This window comes from Aptenodytes forsteri, unplaced genomic scaffold (genome assembly GCF_000699145.1).
Source record: "Aptenodytes forsteri isolate BGI_AS27 unplaced genomic scaffold, ASM69914v1 Scaffold136, whole genome shotgun sequence".
In the NCBI taxonomy this organism is placed as follows: domain Eukaryota; kingdom Metazoa; phylum Chordata; class Aves; order Sphenisciformes; family Spheniscidae; genus Aptenodytes; species Aptenodytes forsteri.
This window is the reverse complement of record NW_008796111.1, coordinates 565,885-578,265: the sequence shown is the minus strand read 5'-3', so window position 1 is coordinate 578,265 and position 12,381 is coordinate 565,885. Positions and strand designations below refer to the sequence as shown.

Here is a 12,381-nt window from a genome sequence, read left to right as displayed (position 1 = left end):
TCTGCCTGCACCCTGGTCATCCAAGAGACATTGTACACAGGAGATCATCAAACAGACAAGGAAAACAAAGAGTTTACCTCCTCACCAACTTTCCCTGGTCGGCCACTGTTTCCTGGCTCACCCTGCAGGACAAGGAGAGACAAGGCACACAGGTTACTTGGTGCTGCCAGTCAGACCCTCAGTACAACATGATTCTTTGTTCACCCATGATTTGGGCTGCTGTGTGTGAATCGTGGAAAAACTGCAAGAAACAACATGTAACAAAACCCACTGTGACTTGAAAGATAATCCAAAGCAAGAAACACAGCTGACATAAACATGGAGCAAAGACTCACTGTTCTGGAGAGAAATGCCCCAAAAGCAGCTGGTCCTGCTGTGGTAAAATAACCTTCACAAAACCAAACTCAGACACTGAAACATAAAATGCCTGCTTTCCTGTAGCATAGCCTAGTCCTGGTTGCTTTATCCCCATGTTCAATAAGGCATGAGTTCTCATCAGGGATGTTCCTGAAGTTGGGGTGTTTCTGACCCAAGTAAAACAGACAGAAGATGACAGAAACACATCAGCAGCAGGAAGAGAGTAGGAAAGGACCATGATTAACCAAGGGATTTGAGGAGCACCTAGGGAAAGCAAGAGTGTGGACACCATGGGAAGGTGTAGTTCCTGAATGACAGAGGAGAAGGGATCCAGAAAAGTCACCTGCTGGTGGAAGTGTCACAAGAATAAAAGACAACCCAAATATTCCCAGGCAATGCCGCACCCTGATTCTGCTCTTGCGAAATCTCAAGCATAGGCACGTTACTGTCACACGGAGCATCCACACGAAAACCACAGAAAGAACACACATGAGCTAAATCACAGTGCAGGATGAGAGAAATTCAGAGAATGAGAAAAATGAGGGGTGAAGAGAAAAGCGGGAAGAGCAGAATAATTTCAAACCCACCAGGGATAAGGGCAGCCGTGGCAGCACTCGAAGGCCAGTGGAGTGCCCCTGGACAGGCCATCCAGAAGCCAGACTCACCGCTAACCAGTATTGTCTCCGGGTGACGGCAGCTGTATTTTCTCAGTAGGCAGATACTCCAGATGTGCTGCCAGACCACATTTTTGCTATTTACTGTTTGAAGAGGTTGGTTTTTTGGGTTTTCTCTTCCCTTTTGAGTGTGGGTTTGTGGAGTGGACTGCCCTGGGATGGCTCCTGCTGCTAATTAGGCAGCAAAGATAGGAATGATGTGCATTGTTTTAGAACAAAAACGTGGAGGAGCAATGGAAAATAAGATGAGATGATGGAGGGGGGGTTGGTTAATATCAAAGGAGGAACACACTTGTTTATAATAAAGCACATGGCTTAAAAATGCACCATCGTTCTTTTTGCTGAAGAAACCAAGCAGAAGCAGAGACCCCAAAATTCAGAGAAAAAGAGAAATCCTCAGTTCCCCTTGTCTTCTCTGGAATGAATACCCTAGGCTTGGAGCATGGTAAAGTTGAGAAAAGATACTTCCCTCTTTCTTTCCTCCGTTCTACCCACTGCTTCTCTGATCGTGAACAAACCCCTTCCTCACCTTTGGACCATCGGGACCGGGTCTTCCTGGAAATCCCTTCCGGCCAGATCGACCCTGAAATACATGGAAGAACAATAAACATAAAAAGCTTGCAGCTGCCCTTGGTCACAGCAGTGTGTCTGTGAACCTATATGGTGCAGCTCACAAGCAATGAATTCAGGGTGCTAGAGATGTAGCAGTCCTTACTGAGGCCAAGGCAACACAAGAGGAAAGCTCCGTGTCTCAAGCGACACCGGGTTTGATCCATGGGGAACATGCCTAGACAGCTACTCCAAGTTTCAGCCGATTTCTGACCCTCCAGCTCGATCCCATTACTTAAACATCACTATCAGAAACACTATGCATGGACTATAAATAACCAAGCCAAGGGCTTTGTTGCTGCCCTTTAGTTTATTATGTGCTGCATTCAGCTGGATTTATTCTACTTCCAGCAATTTTCTTGTAGCAATGCCAGCAAGGACACCAGCAGCCTGAGCTGAGCATTCAAAGATGGTACTTTCCTAGTGTTGGCAGAGACTCGGCCATATAAGCTTCTTATGGGCTGCATCCCTGGCATCCAGAGAGGATTTGGGAGTAGGACTGTCCCTACAGTGGGGGAAGCCAGGCTGACATTCACAGCTACAGCTCAGAAAAGCAGAAATAAACCTGCAGACCAAAAGGTTCATGTTGAGCCTTCGCTTTGGCTAGAAGAACACTTATGGTGTGTCCCAGGCTCTGGAGTAACTGGATTTCTTATGTTGCTCCAGAAAGGAATAAAAGAGTCTAGCAGAATAGTTGAGGAAATGCAAGATAATACATTTATTTTCTGATCCTCCTAGAACCTTTAGCACAGTTACCAATTTTCAAGATACGTTACTCTCCTGCAATGACAATTATGTACATAAACATTAAAAAATCCTGAGCTGGCAAGCTCACAGATATGATAATATGTTTCTTCCTTCTTCTGACTGTGTTTCTGTGATACATCACTGTGTTCAGAGTGATGCAGAAGTCAAAAAGGACTCTGTTTCACTGTCAGGTCCTTTTTCTTGCTTTTCCTTCTACTCATTGAAAAATACTATAAATCAAGGAAGAAACATCAGGGCTGGTTACAGAGATGGTTTCCAGTCAACGTGCTTTATCTTGAAGATGAACTGTTTAAACATTAGAGGGTTTTTCAAGGCCTGAGACTTTAAGCAAGTTATAAAATTAGAGTCCCACTCAACACCCTGTGCAAGACACTGCTTTGACTTTCAGCCATCTGGGATCAAGCAATTGGACCAAGCCCCAGACAATACAATATTTCTTAGAAGGGCAGATCACTTTCCAAACCAGGAGGTTTGAAGCTTTATGCTAATTTAACTACAATTCCATTGCAAGGTCAACAGAGCTGGTAGCAACTGAGTAAATGACTGAAACCTACCTCTGGACCAGGGACTCCTGGTGGTCCTAAGGGTCCTTCATCTCCCTGAGGTGAAAAGAATTTAAAATAAAAGGCAAAGCAGTGACAAAATTTGGACTCACCATGCAGCAAGAATGAAAGGTCTGCAGTATGAGCAGCAGTTAAACACAGGCTGTGTGCTCAGCTGTCACATTTTAACAACCAAGTCCTTCTGAATCTTAGAGCAGGCAGCTCAGCATCTCTGAGGTTTCTCATCTCCCTTCCCCATCTCAGGAAAAAAAAATCTAAAGTCAAGTCCTGCCAGTAAAGTCCTGCCATCCAAAATGTGACCAAAGTCAACACCAGTTGATTGGGCCTATCATGGGCTGGATTTGGCCCATAGGGTACCCTGGACATGCTCACATGACTCCGCTTCATTTGATTTGGCAGGGATACGAATGCTGTAGTGCTCTCTACTCTTTTTCTTTCTTTCTTTCTTTTTTTTTTTGCCCCACAAAAGGGTGTTGCAAAATTTCCCACAGAACCATTTGGCAACCGTATGAAGGTTTCCCTTTTGCTTTCAAATGGGACTACACATGCTGCAGGATGGAGCTATCTCAAAATCTCACACAGCAATTGGACTCGGTCCTCTCCCTTGGCTCTACACCAATTTCTAAAGTGATAGGATCAGATCTACAGTTCCCAGGAGACCTTCAATTAAGCTTCACAAAAATTATCTCAAGTGTCTAAAACCAACTGCCAAGAGAGAAATTAAAAGCGCCCTTGGCAGCCACAGTTCTGGCTGTTCTCATTTAGGTGGTCAGCCGTGGTAATGAAGTGGCACGAGCTGGCGGGCTGAAGATGGGACTGGAAGTCAGGAACCCAGCTCAATGGGCTCAGACAAACCACCCACAACATGCCACATTTCTAAAGAAGATGTAATCCACAGCCTTGACCTACCGCCTCGGGTAACAGCGGCAGTAAAGGCACAGTGGTGTGGTCTGGTGCACATTCAAAGTCCTTCAGCACTGCTTATGTCAAAGTCCATGTCCATGTCTTCAGTCTTACTTTTACACTCACTAACTAGAGTAAATTGAAGGCAGCTTGGTCATGCCTGCCTGAACCTGGAATGCAGAGCTTCGATTCCCTTTGTAAATTGCCCAGAATATTTTTTTTCCTATTTCAGTGCAAATAAATGAGCTAATTTGCATTAATCCCATTTAGAGAGCAAGCAAAAGAATTCCCAGAAAAAGTTAAGAATTATTAGTGCTATTAGACCAAGCTCCTGCCCATGTATGCAACTGAGTATTATTTGCACAATGTCTCATGACTCTGGACAAACAGCTTACACTGGCTTAAATGAGAAGAAACTACACTGAAGTCACTGGAGTTGCAACAAGATAAACAGAGGGCACTCAGGCCTTCTCTGCTGGTGCTAGAAAGTATTTGCAGCTCCAGGACAATTAAATCAATGACAATTGTCCCTTTTTAGTGCCTGTGAGCGGAATGAAGCTTCAAGTTTTCACACGAAGTGGTAAGTGAAAGCTGCAAGCTCTGAGATGTTGGGGCAAACGAATCTTTGCAGATCAGCAATTTCAGTTTATGTGCTCTTTTTACATAAGGATATTGCCCCGTGTGAGAGAGTGGAGTCTGCAGGTCTCACACTTGAAAGAAAACACACTTAAAAGGAGCAGAAAGCAAAAGCCAGGTCAGGGCATGCCTGTGCAAGGGGATGTGCAGGGAAAAGGGCATTACCACCCGTTCTGGGTGGGTGTGGGTGTGGGGGAACAGACTTTAAAAGAAAAGCCAACGCAGAGTTTAGGGTCAGCAGATGCCGGCAGTGACTGGAAGCAAAGATCACAGGACTGCAACTTAGCGGAAGCTCCTCTTCTGCAGGTCTCTCATCACTGAATACAAATATTTGCTTCCAGATTCAGAGGGACCAGAGGATTTCAAGTCGCAGGCACCATTTCAGCATGCATTAATCTTCAAAATTCAACACCATTCTTTAAATCCAATCTGCTTTTGGTCTGAGGACACTCACCTCTTGTCCAGGCAGCCCTCTCGGCCCAGGTAAACCTCGTGCTCCTGGCTTTCCCTGAGAAAGAGCCAAAGGAAAAGATACTCAGAAAATAGAAACATAAGCTCAGAAGGGCAATTAAAATGAGAAAGTCTCTTTCACAGCCACGGGACATCATCCAATGTCAATTTTATTACAGAAAAAAAATTGAAAAAAGAAAACCCCACACTTGGAGGGACCTCAAGCCAAACAGACCAAGCTGAAACGCTGGCCAGGACAATCTTTAGGAATCTCCAGGGCTTTTTCTCTCCCCCCTTCCCACTACTTCGTTTTCCCTGGCTGCTTCCCACCCCCCACAGAGCTTCAATCTCTGCTCCACTCACCTTCAGGCCTTCAGGACCATTTTCTCCTGGAGGGCCAATGTCACCTGGGAAGCCCTGAAGAAAATGAGAAATAGTCAGGGTGCATAGGTGGACTTTTGCAGCCAGCTTCAGAGGACAGCCTCTGTGAGAGTTTTAATTAAAGGCTAAGGGCCGAGACATTTGTTACGTGCTGGCAATGTCCGTGTGTGGGCCACCACGCGGCTTCTAGAGGGAATGAAACAAGACAACGCGAGCAGCGCTATCAATTTGATTCAAGAGCAGCCTTTCCCAGCAGTTCCCTTTAGGTCCATCTTCTTAGAAGATTTATTGCTGTGAGGGCCTCCCTGTCATCACACAGCTAAAAATGGCAGTTTGGATCTTAATTAAACTTTATGACTCAGTGCATAATCTCACTGCTCCGAGAAACGAACTGCACGCCTCGGCCACAAAGGGAAGCAGGCGAGGAATTAGGAAAGGTGCTGACACGCTCATTAGCTGCCGCCTTCAGCCAGGCAGCGACTCCTTTCCACCCACCAGGCCTTTGCTGAGGAAACAAAGGAATCTGTGGTTATTTCCAATAGCAACAAAGAGGAACGATTGCTAAGTGGCAGCACTCAACCGAGAGCCCTTCCAGACCCAGCAAAATACCGGGACACTGATGAAGGGGAAACAGACCATGAGTTGTGCTGGAAGTGGCTCTCTAGCATCTTACAGACGTTGTCTGGTTGCTTATGAAGAAGAAAAATGACAATGTGCTGGGGGAAGCTGATTCTACATTTAAGGTATCACTGTGACAATTTTTTTGGTAATGGCAGTAAGGGTCTTTTTCTACTTGAAATGGTATTTTGTGGGGGAAAAACTGAAAAAACCCTCCATGATATCTATGACAAAAAGTGGAAGGAAAAAACAGGAAACCATAAGATGCAGAATGGGTCATGAACCCATCTTGATCCTCTCTACCTCATCACCACTCATGTACCATCATACCCTAGCAGAGAAGTGAAGCCCTACACTGAAAAGAGGAGGGTAGCTGGAAAGTGAGATGCAAGATTCAAGAAATGAGTGTTCTGCCCCGCAAAAGCAGTTGAAGAACAACTTCAAGCGCCAGAGAACAACATGGCGAGTAGAAAGACCAGTGTCCACAGAGTCTGGCCAGTGGCTGGGAGACAGTCTGGGGGTCTTGCCAGGTTAGAGACAATCTTTGGGGACTGACCTTTCTGAACAAGAACAGAACAAGCTGTTACATATAGGACTTGCACGGGAAGATTGGGAAGAAAAAGGCTTGGAATGGCAGTTGGAGATCAGGAAATCTGAGTGCAGCGTGGTCAGAAGGTATAAGATGGACAGTTTGCCCCATCTCCCACTTTGAACAAAAGTGGACCTCGATTCATTAAATAACAGCAAATCCTACAACACAGCAAAGCTCTTTCTGCCTTGGCATTTCTAGAGCCTTGATGTGCCATCGTCCTAAAGCAATCCATCTGCCCATCGTTAGCCAAGGCTTTGACTCCAGAACACACCAGTTGTGGGTTGGTAAATATATCAGAGCTCAGGTGTCATGGTGAGCCGTAGCGGTGGCAGCCGTCCCTTCCCTCCGTCGGGCTGGGTGCCCACGTGGGAGGCAGTGTTTGGCTCTTGCTTTCCGTGTTAATTAGCAACAGCTATATGCATATGCCTCCTAATCAAAACCCTATGTGGTCCTGTCCGTACACAGCTTGAGAGCTAAAAACTTCCAGTGGGGAAAGGAGATCAGCACCTCTAACAGTCTCTCAAATGCCACATGGGTGTTTATCAGAGAGCTGATTCTCAGTGGGGTGGCAAGCTGCAGACATCAAATAACTACTGCTGCAGAGGCAAAACGAGAAGGGAGAGAGGTGTTATCGTCTGGGTTTGCTGAAGAAAGGATGCTGCAGAAGTTACCGAAGAAAGGAAAGATGTGAGAAGGAGGTGGTGGGACATACCTCAGGGCCGGGTGGTCCTGGAAACCCGACTGGACCTTTGTCACCGACTTTTCCCTGCAGAAATCAGAAAAACATGGAGAAAAGTGAGCTGGCTCCTGGCTATTGGTTTTCCTGTTTAGAATAGCACACCCCTGCCAAGCTGTCTTTCCAGCTGGGCACTGAACCTTTAGAAAGGGAGATGAGGAAGCAGAGGACGCTTGGTTACTTACCAGGGGGCCTGCTTTCCCTCGTGCCCCAGGGACCCCAGGCAAACCCTGGCTGCCCTGAGAGGGAGAGACACATTTTTTCAGAAAAACACAATGAAACATCAAAAAATACCAATTCCCCAGGCTCCAGCTCCAGTTTCTGCAGCAGAGAGAGAAGCACTTTCTAAGGGCTAAACTCAGCCTGCAAGGAGCTGGGACAGTTGCACTAATGTCAGTGAGATGTTTCTGCTAAAGCCGGGGCTGAATTTAGCCCCGAAGAACACATGAGCTGTTGCCGTTAGTTGTGGCTCAGAGCCATGTAGGCCCCAGTGCAGTGCTAAGTACAGCATTAGTCAGCTGAAGTCAGTATCATATTGTAGTCACAGGGGACAAGTCATTTGCTTAGAAGTTATGCACGGTGTTAAGTGCTTCACTGGGTCAGGGTTTAAGTTGCTGCGCTGAGCAGACAAAATCTCCGAGTCTGCAGACGCTGGACCACACACATTCACACCCATCCCCATCAATCCCATCCATCACTTCCAATTTCTGCATGAAGGTATGGCCCCTTTTATAGAAAGTCCCTAGTAGATCTGCTTTTATTATGAGTAACAACAAAATCCGTATACTGACATGAATTTTAGAAAGGCATAGCATGCCGCGAATGAGAACTATGCGAGCAGGGGAACCTGACAGCAGGATGCAGCTAGTTCCAGCTCATCATGGCTTAAGATGAAATGAGAAAGCTGGTGGCCACACATACTACTATGTAAGGGGAAAAAAAAATGATGGAGAAAAGAAAAACAATTACCTTGTCTCCTTGGAAGCCGATATCTCCTGGAACACCTGCTCGTCCCTGATCACCCTGGATACACATCACCAGAGAGTTAAAATAGGCAACAGCAACGGCCAAAACGCCCAGGTAGATGCTAGACGGTGCATTGTACAGCAAAAGTCTCATCACTAGCTCCATTCAAAACTGAACCGCTGGCAAACTGTAGATCATATTAGCTGTAACAACAATCCTGAACAAAGTATGTATTTCCCAACATTGATTCTAAAGTGAGAAATGAAACTGCAGGAGAGAAAAATATGAATTCCCAAGCATTGTGTTTCTGTAGAAGCTGCAAGAAGAGAGACTTCATTCCTCTGGCTAACAGCAACCGTGAAGGTGGTGAAGTGTTAAAATTCAGCTGAGCAGAAGAGCTAGTTTTGTTTTCGATGAATGGACCTTTTCTCTCATAAGGCTCTATAGAAAAGAAAACAATACTCAGGGTTTCTGTGAGCGTATCCTAGTGCTGGCACCAAAGATCAATCCTCTTCCATAAGAAAACAAGAGTAACTTCCAGTTATGCTTTAGCACCATCTCACTGCCAATATCTGGGCTGAGATTCCCCGGGAGGGGTAGGCTGATGTTCATTGGGATGGGGATCCCATCTTTGAGCACACCATCATTGACAATATTTCCTAGCCAAGCTATCTTTCTTTCCCCTCTTTGGACCATCCTAACAGATTCTGACTCCCTGGGTAGAAAATAAGTATCCCTGAAGGTTTTCTTAGGAGCAGTGGGCTATCTCGCATTACCTCTTAGCCCTGCTGTGAGCAGGTTGTTGGACCAGATGACCTCTTGATGTCCCTTCCAACCTCATTTATTTAGTGATTTACTTAAACAAAGGATGAGTCAATGATGGGGCAGAGAAAGGAAAATTCTACTTGGGAAGCCAAAGAAGGAACGACTACAAAAACTTGGTACACTGACAAGACCCAGCAGAAATAACTGTTAGAGGAACTCTGTCCCATGCACGGCACATGCCTCTAAACTTGGCTTCCTAGTAAGCGAACAAGGCATACAAGAGCAGAGCGCTGTATGTTTAAACATAGTCCACACAGAAGACTTATGGACTCCTGTGGCAGAGCCAAAGTCTGCAGAGATGACAGAGGAAGTCTACTTCTACTCAAGAAAAAAACCACCCACTTGTTATCAGAGAGTTGAAATAATTCTAACTACTTCACTAGCATGCAGGGGATAATGAAATTGCGAACGGTTAAGGCTTGAGTTAGGAAAGACTTTTTGGAGACGACTTTTTCAGAAGAAAAATAATTAAGAACTATGCAGATTCAGTGATGGAAACATTTCATGGATTCATGCTAAATTTGCTTAAATGTTTTGGTAAATGTTCCCAGAACATTTCACTGAACCATCTTCAAAACAAATCTTTTATATAGCAAAATTGAAATGTTGCTCTTAGAAAAAGTTGAATTAATTTTACTCATTTGGTTTTTAACCTAAAATATTTTAATTTGAGTCAAATAACCAACATTTTGCTTCAGCTAAACTATTTTCCATCTATCCTTTTTTTTTTTTGGCAATGCAAGCAAATGGAAACAATCAGCTATTTACACAGCTTCAGTTCGGATGAACCCCAAGTATTAGATACAATAGAGATGGCAAAAAAACTACTGTATGACCCAGCTCATTTCCAGCCATTGCCAGATTTCTCTCTTCTTCTCTGAATTTTCTACTTATTTTATCTAGTCCAAGGCTTAAAACGCTGAAATCTACTCTAATTCTGGCTCCTGCCAGAAGACAGCAGGAAAATAGTTTTTCTTGAAAGTGAGAGGTTTGCTCTGAAAACTCCTTGTCTTTATCACCTATGCTGAGGGTCAAAAAAAAGATTTTTTTTTTTTATTAAGCAGTTTTCTACCCAGACAGTATAAGTGGCCGTTGAAATACTGTTTTTGAAGAAATACTTGGACATTAAGAAATGACTACTATAAGAAAAGAGTTTCCTGAGCGTAGCAAAAGGCAGGAACAAACCTTTATCGCTGACCGTTAAGCAAAGTGGGATAGCGACTGCATGACAGAGAAAACAGTTTTCAAACAACTCTGAGAAATGGGCATTAGAGAGGGTAAGAAGGAAGCAGGAAAGACAAAACACATCTCTCATCTTTAGCTGGGCTCCGCACAAGATGTTCACATGTTGTTGCAATAGCACAGTAAAATGTCACGGCATGAACAATCCATCTGCAATGGCCATTAATTTCTTAAACCAAAACTGAGGACTAAGGGCATCCCCTTTCATCTGCCTTGAGCACAGTAAATCTGAAACTGTGACTCAGTGTGTCCGTCCTTAATGTGAGGGAAAAAATACGGAGGAAAGAGGTCAGGCATGTTTATTATTAAAAAAAGCGATGCCGAGATGATGAAAAGAGGCTGCGAGGACTTTGCTCATGGGGAGCAGGAGGAATGTACAATCTGAAATTACAAACAGGCTCTGCCCATGGGATATCGCCTATGTTTCATGTTTCACCTATAAAAAGAAATGCAGCTTCAGAGACCCTGAGGCCCTTCTTAAGGCCATACCGCACAGAAAGGGGGCTACGAGGGAAGTGACAGATTTGCAAGTGTGGGCCGTGTTTGCTGTCTGTAGGACGCAGAGGAGGTCGCTGTGCAAAAAACTCATTTTGCTCTCGATTGGACATCTCTTTTCCCAGGACTTTCTGCTTAGCAATACAAGGGGAGCTAACGCCGCAAAACTACTCGAGGTATTTTACTGAGCCGTGTCCTTCACAAGTTACAGATGTCCTGATTCATGGAACTCCTTTATGTGAACAAGTAGCTAGGATTTCCTCCACTTCCTCCACCTTTCCTTTGCACTCATCACATCACGTGGTCTTCTCAAGACCACTCTTTATTTCAGGGTTATACAGTAATTCCACTTCGCCCTGTAAGAGCGGATGCAACCCTCTCTGCCCCTCTCCTTGCTTCCATGAAAACATATAAATGGAAACAGAAGGATGACCCATTTTGTGGGAAAAGCAAAGCTGTAAAAAACATCATTAAGTTCTGTGGTACCAAGCTTTTATGGGGGATGCAGAAGGGGTTGGCTAGCACTGGTGTGCTCTGTACTTGCCTGTCTAGCTGCTAGGTACAAAGATGTGATTTCTGCAGGAGGAGTGGGATGTTGCCCCTTACTCTAGTTCATGCCTGGCCTCCACCATGTGATGCATGCATTTGGGATTAATGAGCTGCACCTTGTAGAATATTGAACAAGGCAACATAGGAAACAAAGTCCAAAAACCAGTGAAAGACACCCTCTCGTGGAAGGGGAAAACCCTCTCAGTGTTGAGGCAGGTTCCTCCTCCTGTCATGGCAAAGGGGAACGGTAGCAGCATTTCTGAAAGATGCAGCATTGCAGTGAGGACCTTCTCCCAGACGGATCGAGGTGGCAGCCTCAGTTACAGGTCTGCTGCCCACACGCGCTTCTCCAGCCACCCTGTCATCATGCTTAGGTTTTACCGGCGTCTGATCTGACTGCTGTTGAGTGAAAGGAGTATTCCTCAGCTACAAAAAGACAAACCTGTACAAGGCCACGTGCTTGGATGTGACCAAGACAGATGGGTTTAACAGGAGATTGCAGACACCTAATTAAATCTTCATCAGCACATCCTCAGAAAGGTGCTATGAACTGCAGCCTGGAGCTGACGGGGCAGGCCAGGCGTGAGCGGTATGGGTTGTGCTCCAGGCACTCTGTGACACCGGCACCCGTGGCTGCTCCGGCAGCCCTGCGGGGTCCCAGGGGACGAACGCAGGGCACAGCACAGGCAGCTTCATGTGGATGTGCAGAAGAGGCCAAGTTCTGTAGAACTACAACGGGAGGAAAAAGACCGTCCCTTGCCAGGGAGGATGTGGGACACTCAAAATCCCTATTCCCCCTCAAACCTGAGCTAGTCCATGAGTGGCAGCAGATGGAAGGTGTGAGGTCCCCAAGGCTGCTCTCATCTGCCGTGAATTACTAATTACGAAAGGTTACTGATTACTGTCAGCATGGAGCAGTGAGATTTGCTGCTCTCCACCCCTGCTGATGCAGCATTTCAGATGCTGCCAAATGCCTAGGGCTTTTCTTTTTTCCTTTTCTTTTTTTTTTTTTTTTAA

At 45.4% G+C, this 12,381-nt stretch overlaps 1 protein-coding gene across 1 annotated transcript in view; it reads right to left on the bottom strand.

Annotated features, from left to right (window-relative positions):
• Positions 1-12,381, bottom strand: part of COL27A1 (collagen type XXVII alpha 1 chain) — a 164,097-nt gene that overhangs the window by 69,892 nt on the left and 81,824 nt on the right. Inside the window, exons 17-24 of the mRNA XM_009286879.1 lie at positions 8,257-8,310; positions 7,473-7,526; positions 7,264-7,317; positions 5,324-5,377; positions 4,965-5,018; positions 2,963-3,007; positions 1,561-1,614; positions 78-122 (exon numbers count right to left, since the gene is read on the bottom strand). Of these exons, the coding sequence (XP_009285154.1) occupies positions 78-122; positions 1,561-1,614; positions 2,963-3,007; positions 4,965-5,018; positions 5,324-5,377; positions 7,264-7,317; positions 7,473-7,526; positions 8,257-8,310 (414 nt within the window). The remainder of the gene's footprint in view (positions 1-77; positions 123-1,560; positions 1,615-2,962; positions 3,008-4,964; positions 5,019-5,323; positions 5,378-7,263; positions 7,318-7,472; positions 7,527-8,256; positions 8,311-12,381) is intronic.